The sequence below is a fragment of the Narcine bancroftii genome, chromosome 12 (genome assembly GCF_036971445.1).
Source record: "Narcine bancroftii isolate sNarBan1 chromosome 12, sNarBan1.hap1, whole genome shotgun sequence".
NCBI lineage: Eukaryota > Metazoa > Chordata > Chondrichthyes > Torpediniformes > Narcinidae > Narcine > Narcine bancroftii.
Genome location: NC_091480.1, coordinates 33,446,850 through 33,456,517, shown reverse-complemented (window position 1 = coordinate 33,456,517; position 9,668 = coordinate 33,446,850). Strand labels below are relative to the sequence as shown.

Genomic DNA, 9,668 nt, shown 5'->3' with positions numbered 1-9,668 from the left:
TGGTCCAGCAGAGGGATGGGGGGAGAGGTGGAGGCAGTGATGGGGCGGGGGGGGGGGGAGAGGTGGAGGCAGGGATGGGGCGGGGGGGGGGAGAGGTGGAGGCAGGGATGGGCGGGGGGGAGAGGTGGAGGCAGTGATGGGGCGGGGGGGGAGAGGTGGAGGCAGTGATGGGGCGGGGGGGGAGAGGTGGAGGCAGGGATGGGGCGGGGGGGGAGAGGTGGAGGCAGTGATGGGGCGGGGGGGGAGAGGTGGAGGCAGTGATGGGGCGGGGGGGAGAGGTGGAGGCAGTGATGGGGCGGGGGGGGAGAGGTGGAGGCAGTGATGGGGCGGGGGGGAGAGGTGGAGGCAGTGATGGGGCGGGGGGGAGAGGTGGAGGCAGTGATGGGGCGGGGGGGGAGAGGTGGAGGCAGTGATGGGGCGGGGGAAGAGGAGGAGGCAGTGATGGGGCGGGGGGAGAGGAGGAGGCAGTGATGGGGCGGGGGGAGAGGTGGAGGCAGTGATGGGGCGGGGGGGGAGAGGTGGAGGCAGTGATGGGGCGGGGGGGAAGAGGTGGAGGCAGTGATGGGGCGGGGGGGAGAGGTGGAGGCAGTGATGGGGCGGGGGGGGAGAGGTGGAGGCAGTGATGGGGCGGGGGGGGAGAGGTGGAGGCAGTGATGGGGCGGGGGGGGAGAGGTGGAGGCAGTGATGGGGAAGAGGAGGAGGCAGTGATGGGGCGGGGGGGGAGAGGTGGAGGCAGTGATGGGGCGGGGGGGGAGAGGTGGAGGCAGTGATGGGGCGGGGGGGAGAGGTGGAGGCAGTGATGGGGCGGGGGGGGAGAGGTGGAGGCAGTGATGGGGCGGGGTGAGAGGTGGAGGCAGTGATGGGGCGGGGGAAGAGGAGGAGGCAGTGATGGGGCGGGGGGAGAGGTGGAGGCAGTGATGGGGCGGGGGGTGGGGGGGGAGAGGTGGAGGCAGTGATGGGGCGGGGGGGGAGAGGTGGAGGCAGTGATGGGGCGGGGGGGGAGAGGTGGAGGCAGTGATGGGGCGGGGGGGGAGAGGTGGAGGCAGTGATGGGGCGGGGGGGGAGAGGTGGAGGCAGTGATGGGGAAGAGGAGGAGGCAGTGATGGGGCGGGGGGAGAGGTGGAGGCAGTGATGGGGCGGGGGGGAGAGGTGGAGGCAGTGATGGGGCGGGGGGAGAGAGGTGGAGGCAGTGATGGGGCGGGGGGGGAGAGGTGGAGGCAGTGATGGGGCGGGGGGGAGAGGTGGAGGCAGTGATGGGGCGGGGGGGGAGAGGTGGAGGCAGTGATGGGGCGGGGGGGGAGAGGTGGAGGCAGTGATGGGGCGGGGGGGGAGAGGTGGAGGCAGTGATGGGGAAGAGGAGGAGGCAGTGATGGGGCGGGGGGGGAGAGGTGGAGGCAGTGATGGGGCGGGGGGGAGAGGTGGAGGCAGTGATGGGGCGGGGGGGAGGTGGAGGCAGTGATGGGGCTGGGGGGGGAGAGGTGGAGGCAGTGATGGGGCGGGGGGGGAGAGGTGGAGGCAGTGATGGGGCGGGGGAAGAGGAGGAGGCAGTGATGGGGCGGGGGGAGAGGTGGAGGCAGTGATGGGGCGGGGGGGGAGAGGTGGAGGCAGTGATGGGGCGGGGGGGGAGAGGTGGAGGCAGTGATGGGGCGGGGGGGGAGGTGGAGGCAGTGATGGGGCGGGGGGAGAGGTGGAGGCAGTGATGGGGCGGGGGGGGAGAGGTGGAGGCAGTGATGGGGCGGGGGGGGAGAGGTGGAGGCAGTGATGGGGCGGGGGGGAGAGGTGGAGGCAGTGATGGGGCGGGGGGGAGAGGTGGAGGCAGTGATGGGGCGGGGGGGAGAGGTGGAGGCAGTGATGGGGCGGGGGGGAGAGGTGGAGGCAGTGATGGGGCGGGGGGGGAGAGGTGGAGGCAGTGATGGGGCGGGGGAAGAGGAGGAGGCAGTGATGGGGCGGGGGGAGAGGTGGAGGCAGTGATGGGGCGGGGGGAGAGGTGGAGGCAGTGATGGGGCGGGGGGGGAGAGGTGGAGGCAGTGATGGGGCGGGGGGGGAGAGGTGGAGGCAGTGATGGGGCGGGGGGGGAGAGGTGGAGGCAGTGATGGGGCGGGGGGGAGAGGTGGAGGCAGAGATGGGGCGGGGGGGAGAGGTGGAGGCAGTGATGGGGCGGGGGGGGAGAGGTGGAGGCAGTGATGGGGCGGGGGGGAGAGGTGGAGGCAGTGATGGGGCGGGGGGGGAGAGGTGGAGGCAGTGATGGGGCGGGGGGGAGAGGTGGAGGCAGTGATGGGGCGGGGGGGAGAGGTGGAGGCAGTGATGGGGCGGGGGGGGAGAGGTGGAGGCAGTGATGGGGCGGGGGAAGAGGAGGAGGCAGTGATGGGGCGGGGGGAGAGGAGGAGGCAGTGATGGGGCGGGGGGAGAGGTGGAGGCAGTGATGGGGCGGGGGGGAGAGGTGGAGGCAGTGATGGGGCGGGGGGGAGAGGTGGAGGCAGTGATGGGGCGGGGGGGAGAGGTGGAGGCAGTGATGGGGCGGGGGGGGAGAGGTGGAGGCAGTGATGGGGCGGGGGGGGAGAGGTGGAGGCAGTGATGGGGCGGGGGGGGAGAGGTGGAGGCAGTGATGGGGCGGGGGGGGAGAGGTGGAGGCAGTGATGGGGCGGGGGGGAGAGGTGGAGGCAGTGATGGGGCGGGGGGAGAGGTGGAGGCAGTGATGGGGCGGGGGGGAGAGGTGGAGGCAGTGATGGGGCGGGGGAAGAGGAGGAGGCAGTGATGGGGCGGGGGGAGAGGTGGAGGCAGTGATGGGGCGGGGGGGAGAGGTGGAGGCAGTGATGGGGCGGGGGGGAGAGGTGGAGGCAGTGATGGGGCGGGGGGGGAGAGGTGGAGGCAGTGATGGGGCGGGGGGGGAGAGGTGGAGGCAGTGATGGTGCGGGGGGGAGAGGTGGAGGCAGTGATGGGGCGGGGGGGAGAGGTGGAGGCAGTGATGGGGCGGGGGGGGAGAGGTGGAGGCAGTGATGGGGCGGGGGGGGAGAGGTGGAGGCAGTGATGGGGCGGGGGGGAGAGGTGGAGGCAGTGATGGGGCGGGGGGGAGAGGTGGAGGCAGTGATGGGGCGGGGGGGAGAGGTGGAGGCAGTGATGGGGCGGGGGAAGAGGAGGAGGCAGTGATGGGGCGCGGGAAGAGGAGGAGGCAGTGATGGGGCGGGGGGGAGAGGTGGAGGCAGTGATGGGGCGGGGGGGGGAGAGGTGGAGGCAGTGATGGGGCGGGGGGGGAGAGGTGGAGGCAGTGATGGGGCGGGGGGGGAGAGGTGGAGGCAGTGATGGGGCGGGGGGGGAGAGGTGGAGGCAGTGATGGGGCGGGGGGGAGAGGTGGAGGCAGTGATGGGGCGGGGGGGGAGAGGTGGAGGCAGTGATGGGGCGGGGGGGGAGAGGTGGAGGCAGGGATGGGGCGGGGGGGGAGAGGTGGAGGCAGTGATGGGGCGGGGGGGAGAGGTGGAGGCAGTGATGGGGCGGGGGGGAGAGGTGGAGGCAGTGATGGGGCGGGGGGGGAGAGGTGGAGGCAGTGATGGGGCGGGGGGGAGAGGTGGAGGCAGTGATGGGGCGGGGGGAGAGGTGGAGGCAGTGATGGGGCGGGGGGGGAGAGGTGGAGGCAGTGATGGGGCGGGGGAAGAGGAGGAGGCAGTGATGGGGCGGGGGGAGAGGAGGAGGCAGTGATGGGGCGGGGGGAGAGGTGGAGGCAGTGATGGGGCGGGGGGGGAGAGGTGGAGGCAGTGATGGGGCGGGGGGGAAGAGGTGGAGGCAGTGATGGGGCGGGGGGGAGAGGTGGAGGCAGTGATGGGGCGGGGGGGGAGAGGTGGAGGCAGTGATGGGGCGGGGGGGAGAGGTGGAGGCAGTGATGGGGCGGGGGGGGAGAGGTGGAGGCAGTGATGGGGAAGAGGAGGAGGCAGTGATGGGGCGGGGGGGAGAGGTGGAGGCAGTGATGGGGCGGGGGGGGAGAGGTGGAGGCAGTGATGGGGCGGGGGGGAGAGGTGGAGGCAGTGATGGGGCGGGGGGGGAGAGGTGGAGGCAGTGATGGGGCGGGGTGAGAGGTGGAGGCAGTGATGGGGCGGGGGAAGAGGAGGAGGCAGTGATGGGCGGGGGGAGAGGTGGAGGCAGTGATGGGGCGGGGGGGGGAGAGGTGGAGGCAGTGATGGGGCGGGGGGGAGAGGTGGAGGCAGTGATGGGGCGGGGGGGAGAGGTGGAGGCAGTGATGGGGCGGGGGGAGAGGTGGAGGCAGTGATGGGCGGGGGGGGAGAGGTGGAGGCAGTGATGGGGCGGGGGGGAGAGGTGGAGGCAGTGATGGGGCGGGGGGGGAGAGGTGGAGGCAGTGATGGGGCGGGGGGGAGAGGTGGAGGCAGTGATGGGGCGGGGGGGGAGAGGTGGAGGCAGTGATGGGGCGGGGGGGAGAGGTGGAGGCAGTGATGGGGCGGGGGGGGAGAGGTGGAGGCAGTGATGGGGCGGGGGAAGAGGAGGAGGCAGTGATGGGGCGGGGGGAGAGGTGGAGGCAGTGATGGGGCGGGGGGGGAGAGGTGGAGGCAGTGATGGGGCGGGGGGGGAGAGGTGGAGGCAGTGATGGGGCGGGGGGGAGAGGTGGAGGCAGTGATGGGGCGGGGGGGGAGAGGTGGAGGCAGAGATGGGGCGGGGGGGAGAGGTGGAGGCAGTGATGGGGCGGGGGGGGAGGTGGAGGCAGTGATGGGGCGGGGGGGGAGAGGTGGAGGCAGTGATGGGGCGGGGGGGAGAGAGGTGGAGGCAGTGATGGGGCGGGGGAGGTGGAGGCAGTGATGGGGCGGGGGGGCAGTGATGGGGCGGGGGGGGAGGCAGTGATGGGGCGGGGGGAGGCAGTGATGGGGCGGGGGGGAGGCAGTGATGGGGCGGGGGGAGGCAGTGATGGGGCGGGGGGAGGCAGTGATGGGGCGGGGGGGAGGCAGTGATGGGGCGGGGTGGGAGGCAGTGATGGGGCAGGGGGGAGGCAGTGATGGGGTGGGGGGAGGCAGTGATGGGGTGGGGGGAGGCAGTGATGGGGTGGGGGCAGGCAGTGATGGGGCGGGGGGGAGAGGTGGAGGCAGTGATGGGGAGGGGGGGAGAGATGGAGGCAGTGATGGGGCGGGGGGAGAGGTGGAGGCAGTGATGGGGCGGGGGAGGCAGTGATGGGGCGGGGGAGGCAGTGATGGGCGGGGGGGAGGCAGTGATGGGGCGGGGGGAGGCAGTGATGGGGCGGGGGGGAGGCAGTGATGGGGCGGGGGGAGGCAGTGATGGGGCGGGGGGAGGAAGGGAGGGGGAGGAGAGCGAGGGGAGGCAGTGATGGGTCGGGGGGAGGCAGTGATGGGGGGAGGAAGGGAGGGGGAGGAGAGCGAGGGGGAGGAAGGGAGGGGGAGGAGAGTGAGGGGGAGAAGGAGGAGGAGGAGAGGGAGGGGGAGGAGAGGGAGGAGAGGGAGGGGAGGAGGGGAGGGGGTGGAGAGGGAGGGGGTGGAGAGGGAGGGGTGGAGGCTGTGATGGGGAGAAGGGAGGGGGGAAGGGAGGGGGGAGGTGGAGGAAGGGGGGGGAGGAGAGAGAGATGAAGGCAGTGATGGGGAGGAAGGGAGGGTGGAGGCAGGGAGGGGGAGGCAGGGAGGGGGGAGGCAGGGAGGGGGGAGGCAGGGAGGGGGGAGGCAGGGAGGGGGGAGGGAGGAGGGCAGGAAGGGAGGGGGAGAGGTGGAGGCAGGGATGGGGGAGGAAGGTGGAGGCAGGGGAAAAGGAGGCAATAGGTGTTTAAAAACTAGCCCAATTACTTTCCTAAATTGTACATAGAAGAGTTTGATAAACACCGTGTAGGAGAGTATTACATGTCAAATTAAGGCTTCTTTCTTCCTTCACATATAGATTATGATGTCATACTGAATAGATTTTGTTGTATTTTTCTTTTGTTTTGGAAGGTGACCAATAGAAAATATCCTAAACTGAAAGAAGTTGATGATGTATTAGGTGGTGCTGCAGCTTGGGAAAATGTTGACTCGACAGCAGGTATGGTACACGTGAAACAAAATTTTATTTGAAATGGGGATTTGGACTTTTCTACGATTGTTGTGGAAATCCTGAACTGATGTAGTAATTTTATAAAGGTGAATGTGCAAAGCCCATTATTAGTAATTTTAGAATGCAAATTTGCTTTTAAAATTTTGGAATATGTTAATAAAACACAACGTAGTTCAAAAGTTAAAAATATTTGCAGATCCAGTTAGTTTTTATAATGTAACTTCCTTTAAACCACATGTTGTCAATGATGTGGATCAAAGTAGCTAAGTTGTTAATATAATGGCATGACACAATTTGCAAAGATCTGCTTCGCAGCTTGTGTTCTGAAGTAAAAACACGATGCTGGTGAAACTCAGCAGGTCAAACTTTGTGTAGCAAAGATAGATACATAACCAACATTTTGGGCTTGAGCCCTTCAAGGTATTTCAAAGTGTAGGCAGGCACCTGAACAAAATTGTGGGGTGGGGGGGGTGAAAAAGAGAAGGGAAGTGGTGGAGAGCTGGAGGAAAGAAGACAAGGGAAATGGGAAGGGAGGGTGACAGAGTAGGCTCACAGAAACCAGAGAAATCAATGTAATGGCATCCAGTTGGAGGGTGCCCAGACAGAAAATTGAGCAACTCCTCCAATTTTCGGGTGGTCTTGGTAATGACAGTACACGAGGCCATGGGCAGACCTATTAGCATGGGAGTTGGCCACTGGGAGATCCCTATCACAGATGTAGACAGAGGGAAGGTGCTCAGCAAAGTGATCTCCCAGTGTCTCTGATGTAGAGACAGCCACAAGGGAGGTCCAGATGCAGTAGATCACTCCCGCAGATACACAGATGTTGCTTCACTTGAAAGGACTGGGGCCCCAAATGGTGGTGAGGATGAAGGTGTGCGTGTCAATGTGGCACTTGTAGCCTCAGAGGAAGGTGCCAAAGGGGCGATTGATGGGAAGGGATGAATGGATGAGGCAGTTATGGATGGAATGGTTACCCTCGAAGGTAGAAGTGAGGATCACGGAGGGATCATTTTGGAGGTGGCGGAAATTCCGGAGGATAATGTGTTGGATTCAGAGGGTGGTAGGAAGGGACAAGGGGAATCCTGTGTTTGTTGCACAAGGGGTCAGGCAGATGAGCAGGAAATGGAGGGATGCTTAGTTAATGGTGGTGGAGGGGAAGCCACATTTGTGGAAGAAGGACATTTCAGACGATCTGGAATAGAAGACCTCATCTTGGGAACAGATGCAATGGAGAAGAGAAAGGAATAGAATCCTTGTGTAAGACTGGTGTGAGGAAGTGTAGTCAAGAGTAATGGAATTAAAAAATGTATGGAAAGCTGGTCTCCCAAAATGGAGTCAGAAAGATCAAGAAAGGAGAGAATGTTACTGGAGATGGACCATGTGAATTTGAGGTTGGGGTGGAAACTGGTATCAAAGTGAATGAAGTTGAGAGCAAGGAGTGCTGAGCAGACTTGCTTGTAAACAGAGGGAGTAAGGCTGCTCTTCCTCCTGTCAGTTTCTGGGATTTCTACTCCCTAGCACTGGATTTGTCCATTTCTGATTTATGAACAGTTCTCAGGAATGGAACCTGGGGGGGGGGTTCATGTAAAGGTAACAAGCTGTTTGGTCATATTTGCTCTCTATACAAATAGGACTCAAAAAGTAGATTTAATTATTTCAGAAGGTTCATTTTCTCTCTCTCTCCTCCCCCCCCCCCCCTCCATTTATGCAGAGCCATGTCCCAAATGTGAGCATCCTCGAGCATATTTCATGCAAATACAAACACGATCTGCTGATGAACCCATGACCACATTTTACAAGTGCTGCAACCCAGGGTGTGGACATCGGTGGAGAGATTAAAATTTTGTGCTAAGAACTGAAAGAATCTTCCAACTTGCTTTGAGATGAAGAGGGCAAACAACTTTCAGTAATAGTTACATAATCTGGTGATGTTTTTATCTAAACTCATTAAAGTGTAATTCATTTGTAGTTTCTCTACATTTATGTTAGTTTAGAATTTTTCATGATTTGGTTGTATAAATGCTTTGGGTTACTTGCTACATTTTCTTGACGAGCTTCAATTGATTTGAAGGGTCCGGCTATCTTGTGGTCACATGTCCAATTTTTGTGCAACTAACTGGGTTCTGAATAAAATTGATCTTGAACTTAGAAGTATAGAAATGTGTAACCCAGATGCAAACCAAAAATAAACCTACTTGGGTTCATTTGCCACATCCTGATAAATTACAGCTGTGAGCTCAGCCAGTCTTAAACACGAGGGTTTCAATCTACACCATTCTCAATTCATTCTAAGACACCATTACTCTTAGGGGGAAAATCTACTTTTTCTCTGATCCTTTCAACTAACAGAAATCCACATTTCTTTTTTGATATTTCAAGAGAAATAGGTTTTTTTTGGTTCACCTTACTTTGGTTTCATGTTGTACACAACGCAGTACTCAACCATCTTTTTCTTCAAGTTTCTCAATTTTTTCAGCAAATTTTTGTACAGTCCATATTGCTATTGCATTTACTTGAAAGGTTGTGACTCTACTTTCCACACCTTATACCTGCTGTGCCTTAAACTAGTAAGCATTTATAGTAGAACCTTGGTCTCAACAGCAAGGTTTCTACAATTGTCTACGTACGTTCAAGGAGCAGTAGGTATGTGTAAAAAAAAAAAAAATCCTGATCATCATGTACCAAGCACCTTGCAACTAAGGCAGCACACACAGCTAATTATTATTTGCAAATTAATACCTTCATTTTTTGAGACCTTGCTGTATTTTGTCAAGCCAAATGATTCTTGTATGAAAGCATATGAATGCTTTTCAAGTACAATTGTTTTTTGCATTAAAGATGCTAAAGCTAATAAAAATGTTCTCAGAGAGCATATCAATACAACTTTATTCAAATTCATGTCCGAAAACAAAACTGGTCTCTTGTTCGTCTCATGTAAAAATGATTTTCAGCATTTAATTTTAACAAAATCTGCACCTTCTATATACTTGATTCAGCTATGATCCTAATTTACTTTTTTTTCCATAGCTCCATCTTGTTTTTGGCCTATGGTACATTCCTGGCAGTGTAATTGCCCCATTTTCTATTCCTCAATTCAACATGAATAATCTCATTCGATAATCCTGAAAAAAGATTTAACAGTTTGAACCCTGGTGCGAGTGCAGAAAGAGGTTTGGTAGGCCTCAAAGGCAAGGACTCTGGGTGCATGGATACAGTTTACAGCAGCCATGGGAAAGTAAGAGTGGATAATAATGAACGTGAGGAAAATAGCATGGGAACAAAATACATATACATGAACTGGTACATACAATGATCACGAAAACACTACGATGCCCCACCACCCATAGGCATGGGTCTATGCTATAAGGGGCACTAATTAAACACTCCAAACCCTTTCACATTTCTAGGCCTGGAGTGAAGCAAAAAGAGAACACATGGCACCTTTATAGTGCTGGAGGGTCCAGACCAGGTCATTAGCAAAGTCAATTGGTGAAATGCCAGGAGGGTCAATCCAATTACAACAGCCAATGGCCCAAGATCAAGTACAGGCATGCTGGAGAGTCCAGTCCAGGTAATTTACATGGGTCCATCAACAAGGTTTGCACTAATGGATGGCCAAAGCCAAACCTTGATTG

At 59.7% G+C, this 9,668-nt stretch overlaps 1 protein-coding gene across 1 annotated transcript in view; it reads left to right on the top strand.

The window, feature by feature from the left end:
• The window catches only part of LOC138746592 (DNA-directed RNA polymerase III subunit RPC10-like), a 9,160-nt gene extending 255 nt beyond the window's left edge, over nt 1–8,905 (top strand). Inside the window, exons 2-3 of the mRNA XM_069904883.1 lie at nt 5,878–6,018; nt 7,745–8,905. Coding sequence (XP_069760984.1) covers nt 5,878–6,018; nt 7,745–7,872 — 269 coding nt within the window. The 3' untranslated portion in view covers nt 7,873–8,905. The remainder of the gene's footprint in view (nt 1–5,877; nt 6,019–7,744) is intronic.
• Nucleotides 8,906–9,668: the final 763 nt, after the last annotated feature.